We start from the raw sequence: 13,397 nt of genomic DNA on the forward strand, positions 1-13,397 counted from the left end.
CCTTTGAGTCATGAGTTTTAGAATGAAATCTGGGCTCCTCCCACAAATATGTTCGTGCATTATATTCACCTCAATAAAGCAAGATTTTGGAAGGCTGAAGTACTCTCATAGTAAAATTGGAACCATCACATCTTTCCCATCAAAATTACATCAAGGGATATGATATGCGCACGCATGTGCACGCGTACACACACACACACACACACACACACACACACACAATAGATACTACTTCTGGTGATATTAGCGGTTTATTTTCATTTTTTAATTATGGAAGAATGCTATACCTATTTTTCCATCCATATCAAATTCCTAAAGCATCACATATAAAACTAGTCTATTAAATTTCAAATATAATTGGTAATCTTGGTAATCATAGTATTGGCGAGAAGAAGGGCAGGGGAGAACAATATTTTATGCTTTCTTGCCTCAAGTGATGCTGTTTCCATGTATGTATGCTTTCTAGGAGGACCTTCTGACACAGTCCATAACCAAGGCATGGGCCCTTTCTTGTGAGTAGGCAGCAGAGTATCTTTAATTCCCATAACACTTGGATGCTGTTAGGGCCTAAGTCCAAAGGCAGCCAGTGTTCATGACTGAGAGTAATCATGGTTATCTGAGTTCCCTCTGAGACTAAGAGGAGGAGATATCTTCATATGAGACATTAGCAACCAATGTGTGCGCACAAGGCCTGAGAGAGGGTGGTGTCTGGACTCATAGTTACCTCTGCAGCCCTGGCCTGAGGACAGACACTCTTTGGGATTATCTAGTGTACTTGTAGAAAGGACATCTCAGAATTAGCAATTGTTTACATTTCAGGGTCTGTTTCCTAAAGCTTTGACCTGTGCCCTGTTCTCGTAGTAACAGGGATGATACGTCACACAGTGGATGGAAGTACATCAGAAAGATGGAAGACGTGAATGGCAGGTTCTAGGAGGGCCCAGCCACCCAAGTGTACTGTAGCATAGTGAGGCTTGAGGAAAGCCCGGGAGAATGATGAGGCAGGAGGAAATATTAGGGCTCAGGTGCTTCCTTTTACAAGATACTGCTCCAGTTGACAGAGCTGGTCTATATGTCACAGCACAGCAATGCATTACTCAAATAGCCAACAAGTAGCTGTAAAGTAGGCACTGCACCTCTTCTGAGAGAACTGTCATCGGTCAGTAACCATTACCCAAAATTCAGATCTGCAAGAAATAACCATGGACACTTAAGATGTAGAAAGTAGGAGTCCAGGAGGAGGGCAGGGCAGAAAAGAACTTGCTCAGTCCCAGGGATTTAAAAGTTATTAGCTCTCAGGAATGTAGGGATCATGACTTAGGTCAGGACATTTTCTTTAAACAACAAAGTTCACAAGTATCTGCCAAGTGTCCTATGAAAATTAGGATCACAAATTATTGAACTGAAATAAACTCAAGAATATAAGATCACATTGTACTGAAATCATAATTTTAACATATAGAAGGCAACCAGAAAAAAAAAAAAAAGAACCATACCTTTTTGCTTGAAGTGCACGGTGGTACCAATTTCTAAAAAAGAAAAATTTTAGCAAAACAAAAATAAATGAAAAAAAGGAAACTTTTATCAATTGAGAATAAACATGATGGTCATCTGGGACTCTCCACCAAAAGGAGAATGAGAGAAGGCAGAAAGAAAAGTTTAATAGACACAGAGATCACAGAGACAGAACAAAAGGCAAATAGAAAGAGACAGTTTTGTGGGAACAAATGTTGTGCAGTCAGAGGTGGCACCAAATGCCCTGCAACTACACATACTTGATGCTGTGTGTTATGCCTATAGACAAATACAAGCACTCTGAATCCTGACTGCAGTTTAGCACGGCCACCGACTGTCTGGTCTTTAGCCCCATCCTGCCCTGTTGCCCCCAAGTCTTTCCATTCCAGCCGTTGGCCTCTTGGTCTTCTCTAAAAGGCAAGGCGATTCCAACTTTGAAGGCTTTGCACTGGCTGTTTCATCTGCTGAAAATGTTCTTTCCCCAGACTTCATATTGCTTATTCTATTCCTTCCTGCAGATTTCTGCTGAAATGTCACTGACTCAGAAAGGACGTACCCATCACTTTTTCAGATATAGCACCTGCTCTTCTTTTCTCTCTTCCTTTACTAATTTAAGCCGCACTTATCCCTACCTGAAGTCGTGGTGCACCTTTACTTCCCTACTTGCTTATTATCTTCATTAGAACAAAAGCTCCCCGAGGGAGGGGAGCACTGTGTGACCTGTTAGCCCCTGAATCCCTTGTGCTTACATTAGCCCTAGGTGTATAGTAGGTTGCAGTACGGAGTTTTTGAAATATGTATAAATATGTGTCAAGGTTTAATCAGATCACCTGGGTCAAATATTTGGGTTCCTTTAAGTATTCTCTTGCATCTCTTTTCTTTTCTTTTTTCTTTTGGTACTGGAGATCGAACCCTAGAGTGTTCTATGTCTGAGCTACACCCCAGACCTAGACCTTAAACAGGGTCTTGCTTTGAATCTCAATACTCTGCTGAGGCTGGCTTCAAACCTGTGGTTCTCCTGTTTCAGCTTCCCAGGTACTGGGATTAAAGGTAAGCACTATTATTCCCAGCTCTGTTGGATCTTTATACATAAATGTGTAAAAATTTCTGTAAAATATAATTTTGAATCTCAGGCCCAACTTAATGGATGGCCAGACACAGTGTGCCAAACTGGCTATGGCACACTGTTTTTCTTTTCTGCAAATGTCAGGACATAGCCCTGCCTTCCTGGTTAATGTGATTTTGCTAAAGAAGTACATTGACTGTACTTTTTTGCCAGAGAGAGCTTTTTCAATTGGACATGTGGTCACTTACAGCCCTGCATAGAATTCGTTCATGCTTTCCTGTGGTGCCGGATCCTGAGCTTGGCTTCTGTGGTCCTCCCCACCACCGTCCATCCTTCCAGCCACATACACAGCTGTCATGTCACCAGCCTTCCTTCGTTCACCTGACACCAGGGTTCCTCTGTCTTAGGAATACTTGCTCAATGATACCCAGACTAGTAACCTCCCTCCTTCAGAACTAAGTTCTCACTTCCACAGGGAAGTGCTCCTTGATAAAACTTAGTCTCCTTATCATAAGCCCTGCTTTCTTTCTTAGTACTTAGTTCAGTTTGCATTTCACCTGGGTTTGTCTGATTTTTTTTTTATTAATGCATGTCTTTCCCACTGGACTTTGAGGAGTCTGCTGCAGAAGCCCAGCCAGTGTGTGGCAGGCTCCCTGAATGCACCTGCGCATGGTTCAAAATGGAAGGTCTAGAATCACTGCAACACAAGAAAAACAAATGTATGCCAAACATCCTCCTCCTAATATCATAAAATGAAATCCAGCAGCTAAATTCTTTATTTATTTATTTTTTTTTGGTACTGGGAATTGAATCCAGAGATATTCATTCTCTGGAAACCCTTCTACCTCCGGGCTACACTCCCAGACCAAATATATATATATATATATGTATATATATATATATATATATATTTTTTTTTTTTATTTTTTTTTTAAATTTGGAAACAGGGTCTCCTAAGCCAGTGACGCTGACTTCAAACCTGTGTGATCCTCCTGTCTCTGGGGATTACAAGCATGTGCCACTATACCCAGCAGAATCCAGGTATATTCTAACTCCAAGATGTAACCCCTCAGTTCTTTTTATTTTTTATTTTTGAGACAGGGTCTCAAAAAAAAAGTTCCGAACGTCTAGCTAAATTACTGAGGCTGGCCTCCAACCTGTAATCCTCCTGTCTCAGCCTCCCAAGTACTGAAATTACAGGTTTGCACCACCAATTCTGGCTCAGCTAAATTTTCCTTTCTCCTTTCTTTCTTTCTTTCTTTCTTTCTTTCTTTCTTTCTTTCTTTCCTTCCTTCCTTCCTTCCTTCCTTCCTTCCTTCCTTCTTTTTTTTGTGGGTTTGGGGATGGAACCCAGGGGCATTTGACCTTTGAGCTACACCCCCTGCCTTATTTTTTATTCTTTATTTTGAAACAGGGTCTCACTAAGTTGCAGAGGGCCTCACTAAGTAGCTGAGGCTGTCCGCGAACCATGATCCTCTGTTCTCAGCCTCCCAAATGCTGGGATTTCAAGTGTGTGCCACCACGCCTGGCTTCTTTCTTTCTTTCTTTCTTTCTTTCTTTCTTTCTTTCTTTCTTTCTTTCTTTCTTTCTTTCTTTCTTTCTTTCCTTCTTATCTTTCATGGTACTGGGGATTGAACCCGGGAGCATTCTGCCTCTGAGCTATACTCCCAGCCCTGTTAAGTTGGCCTTGAGCCTGTGATGCTCCTGTCTCAGTTTCCAAGTACTGAGACTACAGGTATGCACTACTATTGCCTGGCTTGGATAAATTTTCTATACTTTGATTTAGCATGAAGGACTCATATATTTGAAATCAGATCTATGAAGTTTCCAAGGTTTGGAACAACCTGTAAATCCCTCTTCCCTCATAGAGTTTTCATTTGTCCATCCGAAGTAAATCCCAAAAAGAAGCCCTCGGTGTGTAATATTTTCTGGCATTCTTTTGATGGCTATAAAGAAAGGCATGATTGCCCTAGTGCCTGAAGTCTGAAAATGTTTTACTACAGCTCAGGATTAATAGAACTAGTGACCACCAGGCTCTTCCAGCCTGTGTCTACAGGTAAGGACATTTTCTCTCATCTGGTCTGATGCACGAGAGAGGCTAGCCTGGATGTTCTTTCATGCTGGGATAAATGGGAGAGCTCGTGGTGCCTTTTTGAGGATTCTCACGGTCATCAGCACCTGCCTTCTGTCCTTGAAGCACATCACTTGTACAGACTCCAGTTAAATGAAACACGGAGACAGTTCATACAGAATGCCCGAGTAAGAATTCTCCTTTTATTTGTGGGCATGGTGGCGCACGCTTCTAATCCCAGCATTTGGGAGGCTGAGACAGGAAGACTGGTTCGAGGACAGCCTCAGCTACTTAGTGAGGCCCTTTGCAACTCAGTGAGACCCTGTTTCAAAATAAAGAATAAAAATAGGGCTGGGGGTGTAGCTCGGAAAAAAATTGTTCCTCTCTTACCAGAAGTGAGGCTGCTCAGCCTGGAGGTGAAGCCAGGTTTTTTCAATACACAGCACATTGGCATTTTCTGTTGACAGCCTTCCCTGTGTCTCATCATCTGACCGCTGAGGTTTCAATTGTATACATACTGCCACTAGTTTCTTTCTTTCTTTCTCTCTCTCTCTTCCTTCCTTCCTTCCTTCCTTCCTTCCTTCCTTTCTTTCTTTCTTTCTTTCTTTCTTTCTTTCTTTCTTTCTTTCTTTCTTTCTTTCTTTCTTTCTTTCTTTGTGGTACTGAGGATGGAACCCTTCTACCTCCGGGCTACACTCCCAGACCTATTTTATATATAATTTTTTACTTGGAAACAGGTTCTCTTAAGACAGCAATGGGCTTTGAACCTGAGAGATCCTCCTGTCTCCACCTCCCAAGCGCGGGGATTATAAGCCTGCGCCACCACATCAGGCACTAGTTTTCTTTCTTAATACCTTCTTTGATACCTTTCCCTAGAAATTAGCATATTGACTTATACAATGTTGGAAAGACACTGCAGAGAATGACCTCATCAAAACACAAGGAAACTAAAGCCCAGACATAAAAAAGTAGAACTGGGACTGAAATTCAGAATTCCCAGCCTGGACCCAGTACATTATTCTCTACTACTGTTCTGGCATTTTTTTCTATAAAAGCAAGGCTTCACTGGGGCATATAGAGGATGCAAATCTGGCTGAAAGGGTCTGCCCTCTGTAAAGCATAGCTCTCCTTCTCTCTTGGCTCAAGTCTCTTGGCTCAGCATTCTTTAGAATTTGTAAGGACCTGTTGGTCCACAGAGTGATGTTCTTTTACTTTGTAGGACCCTAAATCCTCAGTGGAGAATAGGAGGATTCCCCTGCTCCATATCTACTACTCAGGTTTCCTGCAAATGATGTCAACAATTGGTCAGGAATTGGAGTAGGCAGGAAGGACCATAGTTCCGCTTAAGCTACAAAATACCTTGTGGGGATGGGGGCCCCCACATGTTCACGTGGGCCTAGGGATTGAACCCAGAGGCTTTCTACCTCCAAGCTATATCCACAGCCCCTACGCTATTTTTTATTTTTGAAAGAGGATCTCACTAAGTTGCAGAAGCCGGCCTCAAACTGGGATCCTCCTTTCTCAACCTCCCAAGCACTAGGATTACAGACATCTGTCACCACGCCTGGCTACAAAATGCCTCTTACTCTTTTTTTGTCTCCGTTTCGTTGTTTTTAAAATGAGTTTAATAAGCTTGCCCCTTATAAATCTGTGCCGTGGATTAGATAAACAAACACAATATAATTGGAAGGACGCCAGATACCTAGTAAGTGCTCAATTAGAGTTACTGGTGCCAACTTGTAGCAAAATTCCTCTAGAGAGGAATACAAATGCAATTGTTTTTTTTGTGGACAGAAAAAAATATATCTTAACAAATTAACCACAGCACTACAGGTCCAAAAAATAAAAGTCTATATGACAACAAATCTGTTGCAGCCATATGATAAACAGAACATTAAGAACACACACACACACACACACACACACACACACACACACACACAGTGATAGAAAACTAAAGTGATTAGGCAGAATTTTGGTAGGGATACAACTGGCAAGGTGCCTGTATGAACCAGTCACTGGCACAAGTTTGGGTAAGTCTAAGTTCTAAATGAGTATATCAGGGAATTGACACTTTCCAATTAATTAAAAAGAGTTAATTAAAAGAAGGATGTAAAAACATTCCCTAATGTTTGATTGTATGAGGAGAGTTTTGAAAAAATTCAAATTGGAGGCAGGCATGGTGACACATGCGTGTAACCCCAATACTTGGGAGACTGAAATAGGAGGATCAGAGGTTCAAGGCCAACCTCAGCAACTTAGCAAGGCTAACGTCAGCAGTGTGGCAAGACCTTGTTTTAGAATAAAATATAAAAAGGGCTTGGAGTGCAGCTCAGAGGTAGAATGTCCCTGGGTTCAATCCCTAGTATATAAAAAAAATTAGAAAATATATATATAATTGTTATATAAATATCTATAAATATAAATAAATATAATTAATATATGAATAATATATAAGTATAATTGATATAAATAATAAAATTTTGCTTGAAATATTGTTAAAAAGCAAGCTTAGTTTTAAGTTAAATTTTAGGCAGTCCTTCCTATTCCTGTAAGAAACAGATTCTGTCATATTCTAAAGATATTAAAACTTGGAATTCAATTTGTCTATAGGAAAAGAGAATGGAATGCTTGTACCATGATTTCCTACTGGTCCTTTTCTACAGGAACAGAACATTTGGACCACAAAACTCTGGATTCTTAAGCCTCATTCTGAAAACTTGATTATATGCTGCCATCTTGTGGCATTGCTAAGACATGATCATACGTGCTGTTTAAAATTATCAACTTTCTCCACGAGGTGGCAGTAGTGAGAGTTTTTTTTTTTTTTTTTTTTTTTTTACTTTTTTCTTTAAAGTGTCAGATCAAGCATCAAATGTTATTCTTCGAGAAGGGGTTTTCCCTATTACTATATACAAAAAGTAAGAAGAAAATTTTGGTTCTTAAGAACTGAAAATTCTACTGAAAAAATGTTCTTATGCTCTCAATGAAAATTGCTTTGCCAGAGATAGTGTATGGTAAGAATTCCCTGGGCACACTCATTAGCACATACCCAGAGACTGATTTTTATGCCTTTTATGAAATCTTCTCCCTACATATTGCTCTTGCTTCAGAACATCCACTTTACAAGTGAGCGTGGCAGTGCAAGTTCCCACCATAACGTAAAAGACAAACCTACTATAGCAATGCGCCACAATAAACACGAGGGGATTCTAGCACTGAGGATGTCTTAGGCATTCCTGACAGTGATGTTGTCAACTGCTAAGATCTTAGCTCCTGATGAGATGGTACAAGGAGGAGTCAAAGGATTCAGTACTAGAAAGGTCAGTGCCTGTATGCACTTATTTACCCTGATCTGTCTTTGACTTTTTGATGTCCTAGGTTTGATAAACAACATGAGAGAGAGAGAGAGAGAGAGAGAGAGAGAGAGAGAGAGAGAGAGAGAGAGAGAGAGAGAGAGAGAGAGAGAGAGAATGGACAATAAAAGAAAACAGTGGACTCAACCTCTCACTGGCAGAGATAATATATTTCTCTTGTTAACTACTGTGTCCTTAGCTTGCTATTTTTCTAGTAGAGTATGTTTGCAATAGATTTGCTGAGCACGTAAGTGAAGGAATGAATGAATCAGATAAGACCTCAGGAGCTGCCCTGGCCAAGGTTCTGAGAGGGGGCATTATATTTTGTTTGTGCAACCACAGTGTCCTCACCCAAAAGGAAGGCAATTGGGATGTATTTTTTTGAAGAGCCACATGGGGTCAGAGGTGCTATCATCAGCCCCAAATCCTGGTATGTAGATAATGTTCTGGGGTTGAGATTTACTTAAACATGTTCTTATGCCAAATAAAAATTTAAACCTTAAACAAGTAAAAACTCAAGCTTCCGTTTTGTTCAAAGGTCAGAGAATTTACTCTTGTAGTGACTCTCATCAACCTACTGAGACCTTGTTTCAAAATAAAAATAAAAAATAAAATAGGGCTGGGATTGACGCTGGAATGGAGAATGCCCTTGGGTTCAATCCCCAGCAAAACACACACACACACACACACACACACACACACACACACACACACACACAATGTGAGCTTTGCAAATCATTTTTGCATTTTTGGAGACTCCAGAGCTTTGGAGATTGCCCTGTTTGCAAAGTTGTCCTAATTCCAGGCTGTGTCCTGAACATAAATGTCAGTTTTTTACCTGCCACAGTCTTTCAAATAAGGAAGAAATCTTTGTGTGTGACACAACTCTTTCCGTAGGACCGACCCTCTGACTGCTGCGTGTTTGACAATGACATATGCGGTAGAAGAATTAAAATACTTAATGGCACTTTTTTGTTGTTGTTATTTTTCTGGACAAAAGGAAGGAAGAATCTGTGCTTTCAGGATCCAAATTCAGTAGAGATCTTGTCCTCTAATGTCCCGGAAAGTGTGTGAGACTAAGTTAAAATCATTAGCACATGTAATGAGGAGACAGGAGGAGCTCTGACCCACGCTTGCTTCCTCCCACCCTCATGCTGAGGGCCTGGAGCCCAGTACATGCGAGGCTCCGCCATGGAAATTTATGTGGTTTTGTCCTTTGACTTTATTATTTCTTTTTTTTTTTTTTTTGGCCAAGGTTTTGAAAAATAAGACCTTTATTATTAGAGTGGCTTAAAAGAGGGACATTTTTATTAATTCAATTTTCAAAGCCACACTTTGAAAGTTATTAATTTCTTTCTCACGGGTTTCTCCACTCTACTCAGAGGCTTTAGGGATTAGCAGCTTCTACTTACAAGTATGATTATTTCTTTCTTTTTCCATAGAAAAAGATACGGCCTGTGATTCCTATTTGTATTGTGAGAATGTTTGATTTTCTCTCGTGTACGATATTCATTTTGCATAAATCTTGAAGCTTAATATTTCTAGAACAATGTTTTCTGAGAATCCCAGCCATCAGCCTGGGTCCAGGTAAAGGGGAGAAGTCAAAACAGAAACAGATGTGGCTCTCAACCCTAAGATTATTTCTGTTTGAATGTCCTAGTGATTAGAGACTACATTATGTTGGCTGAAAAAACCTAGGAATTGTAGAGTGTAATCAATACACAAAGGAAGGTGGCCTTCTCTAGTTAGAATTAGGCCAAAAAGGAATTATATACTTAACTTTCAGGTACTTCTAAGGGCTTTTTCTTATAACTAGAGATGAACTCCAGTTTTGGTTGATACTCTTTAAAAATGATGAATGGCAGCTGGGCGTGGTGCTGCATGCTTTTATTCCCAGCATTTGGGAGGCTGAGCCAGTTTGCAGAAGCCCTCGGCTACTTAATGAGGCCCTTCTCAACTCAGTGAGACCCTGTTTCATTCAAAATTAAAAGAACAAAAATAGGGCTGAGGGTGTAGCTTAGAGGTAGAATGTCCCTGGGCTCCATTCCCAGTACTGCTCCCTAATAATAATAATAATAATAATAATAATAATAATATAAATAAAAACAAACAAAAAATAAAAATGAGTAATGAAACCAGTGTGATAGTGCATGCTTGTAATCCCAATACTTGGGAAGCTGAGATAGGAGGACCTCAAGTTCCAGGCCAGCTCAGCAACTTAGTGAGACTGTTTCAAAATAAAAAGGGTTGAGAGTATAGCTCAGAGAACATGACCCTGTTTCAAAATAAAAAGGGTTTGGGAGTATAGCTTGGATGTAGAATGCTCCTGGGTTCAATTCCCATGAAAAAAAAATTACTTAGACATGAATAGACTTAGCAGAATATTGTGACCCTAGACATATGCTACTAATTCCTAATTAAATGAATGAATTGTGGAATGGCCCTGGGTTTAATTTCCAGTACCACACACACACGAAATGACAGATCTACAAAAGGGAACATTTTAATACTTCCATTTAGAGAGAGGCTCCCCCAGGTGTGAAGGGGACTCTCGCTGAGACTGCTGGGCGTTACCTGCGGAAGCCTCTTGTAGGTCAGTCAGGTTCCATGTGGAAGGGACCTGACAGAATGTGAGCCTGTTGAGTCTGTCTGTCACTGGAAGGCAGGCTGCTCCTGCTACAGCCCTGCACCAGTCACACAGACAAGCCCCGCCTGGGTCAGGGCAGGAAGCCAGGACATGCTATATTGTACATTGACAGCTCAAGCCTTCAGACAAAACGCTCATTTACATCATATTAATGATGTTATTTCTGACAAAAGGAATTATATATGATCTTTGTTTTCTTCTTTATGGTTTCATATATTTTCAAATTCTTCCCTAATGAAGATGCATTCTATTTATTATCAGAATGAAAAATCTATGAAAACAAAGCAATGTATTATTTTTTAAAAATTTCTAAATATAGGGAAAAGAAAAATAGCAGCTTTTTGGCTTCTGGTATCGGATTGACAATGTTCCAAGGAAATGAAATATTTCCTCCTCGTTTTAGCTGGAAGCTATCGTCCAGCAAAAGAGAAGCTAAGATGGGGCCAGGTCTAATTTCTGTAAGGAACATGGTCTTAACAGCATGAAATGGCAATACAATAAAATACATGTTCTATAGGTTTATGAGGTCCTTCTGGCCAAGCTTGATGTACTGGTTAATTGTCCTGTAGAGGACCTGCAGGGAAGGGTCGGACTGACTGCGGTGAGCCCCTCAGTGCTGTGCTGGATTGTTAAAGAAATGCAGTCTCACTAAGCGCGCTCAACACAAACATCGGACTTCATTAAGTCTCTTATACCAAGTCAGCTTTCTCAAATCCTGAGAGTTTCTTATTCACCCCGAGAGGTTTAATTTTTAATAATCAATGAATTAAAATGTGCAGGAATGCCCAAAGGGTTAAGTTTAATAAAGGGATTCCCTGGGCTTTGCTGTCTAGAAATATGTGTAAGATTAGAAGGCTCCAGAAGTAAATTCATTTGAAGCAGTCGTCAAGTAAGGTACTCAGGCAAGACACTCATTTTCTTTCTTAAGAAGAAATAAGTGTGTCTTCCAGCCTCGGGCTTCAAATGTACCTGCTGCTTCTGTGGGCTCAATCCTGGTCCTTTGCCCCTTGCTGTAGTTAAGAGACTTGTTTACTCATGTTATAAACATCTACCTTCCAAAGCCAGGCGTGGCGGCACATGACTATAATCCCAGTACTTGGGAGACTTGAGACAAGAGGTTTGCAGGCTTGAGGCCAGCCTCAGCAGGCAACTTAGGCTCTCGGCAGCTTAGTGAGACCGTGATTCAAAATAAAAACTACAATAGGGCTGGAAGTGTAGTTGAATGTCCCTGGTTTTAATCTCTAATACAACAACAACAACAACAACAACAACAACAACAACAACAAAAATAAAGATCTACATCCCAGCCTGAAACCCACTTACTTGCTGATTCTACTTAGTTGTTAAAACAGGAAACATATTATACTTTCCATGTCTTAAAATATACATCTTATGTATATTTCGAAGCCTTTTGTATCTTCATCTATTTGACTTACTAAAAAGGAAGAAAAACGCCAGTTTGGATAGGTCTCTCGAGACTTTTGCCTCTTTGGGTTTTACTCCTCACTTTCCGTTCCTGAGCTCTAAATAGCGAATTTCAGACCCATTTTGAATTTCATTTAAGATTCAAAATCCTAAGGGATTCAAGACTGTCTTTAATCCATGTAATGTGCGTTTTCATTTTGTATGTTCCGAAATCAAAAACATTCAAATACCATGAAACGAGGTAACTGGCCTGCGGAATTTGAATGCAGAGATAATAAGTGAATTTGTGAGATTTCCTAGGGTTTTAAAGCTCCTGGAAATAAGAAGATAAGGGATTAAAGAATGTCGGTGTCCTCTGCATTACCCTCGCACCTTCTGCTACGGCTCTGAGCACCACACCTCAGAACTTGGTAAAGCCGGCTGCTCTGGCCTCTTTCCAGTGACTTAGTTCTGCGGAGTTCCAGGATGCCTCGTGACATGTGTGGTTCAGCCACCACCCCTGCCGGGTCACCGCCTCCGAACATCACAGTACAGCCAGGTTCTCAGGCAACTCTGAAAACACCGCTGGCTCCTTACCGCCAGGCTTGTATACCTACAATTAAAATCAAAATCTACGAGGAAACCTCCCTATTTGAAAGCTGTACATTTTCTAAGATGTTTTGCTAGGAAATAGACTGTCATTGTACTCCAAAAAATAAACCCAGAATAGAGCTACCTATTACACAGTATACAGTACCCATGCCTGTCTACACGCTTAAACCAAAACATGCTCTTCCTTGTCCCAAGGATGCAACAGAAGTGGAAATGTCGAACTCCTCTCCTCTCCTCTCCTCTCCTCTCCTCTCCTCTCCTCTCCTCTCCTCTCCTCTCCTCTCCTCTCCTCTCTCCAGTACTCTCCTCTCCTTCCTTCCTCCCCCTTTTCTTTCCCCTCCTCCCTCCCCAAACCAGATGTAAAAGAACAGAAGAAACTTAGGGAAAAATTGTTTTCTCTAGATTTCAAACATTAGTTCCATATATATATATATAGTTTTTTTTGCAAGTCTGGGGATGGTACTCAGGGACATTCGACCTCCGAGCTCCACCCCCTGCTCTATTTTTTTATTCTTTACTTTAAAACCGGGTCTCACTGAGTTGCAGAGGGCCTCACTAAGTAGCCGAGGCTGTCCGCGAACCGCGATGCTCAGGTCTCTGCCTCCCGAATGCTGGGATTACAAGCGTGCGCCACCACGCCGGCTGGTGGTTCCTTATATTAAATCCCTACTAGTTGAGCTTTTCCTGGATTCTAGACCAAAAGTGGACTGTACATCGAACCATCTG

General features: G+C 40.8%; 1 protein-coding gene across 2 annotated transcripts in view; it reads right to left on the reverse strand.

Moving 5' to 3' along the window:
• LSAMP (limbic system associated membrane protein) overlaps nucleotides 1-13,397 on the reverse strand; it is a gene marked incomplete at both ends in the record, with an annotated part of 648,209 nt that overhangs the window by 6,065 nt on the left and 628,747 nt on the right. Inside the window, one exon of one of the 2 annotated variants that reach the window (XM_080696221.1) lies at nucleotides 1,497-1,529. The exons of the other annotated variant lie outside the window; for it this stretch is intronic. Within the exon in view, the coding sequence (XP_080552347.1) occupies nucleotides 1,497-1,529 (33 nt within the window). The remainder of the gene's footprint in view (nucleotides 1-1,496; nucleotides 1,530-13,397) is intronic. 2 annotated transcript variants of the gene reach the window in all.

This window comes from Muscardinus avellanarius (genome assembly GCF_963383645.1).
Source record: "Muscardinus avellanarius genome assembly, chromosome: 5".
Lineage (NCBI taxonomy): Eukaryota > Metazoa > Chordata > Mammalia > Rodentia > Gliridae > Muscardinus > Muscardinus avellanarius.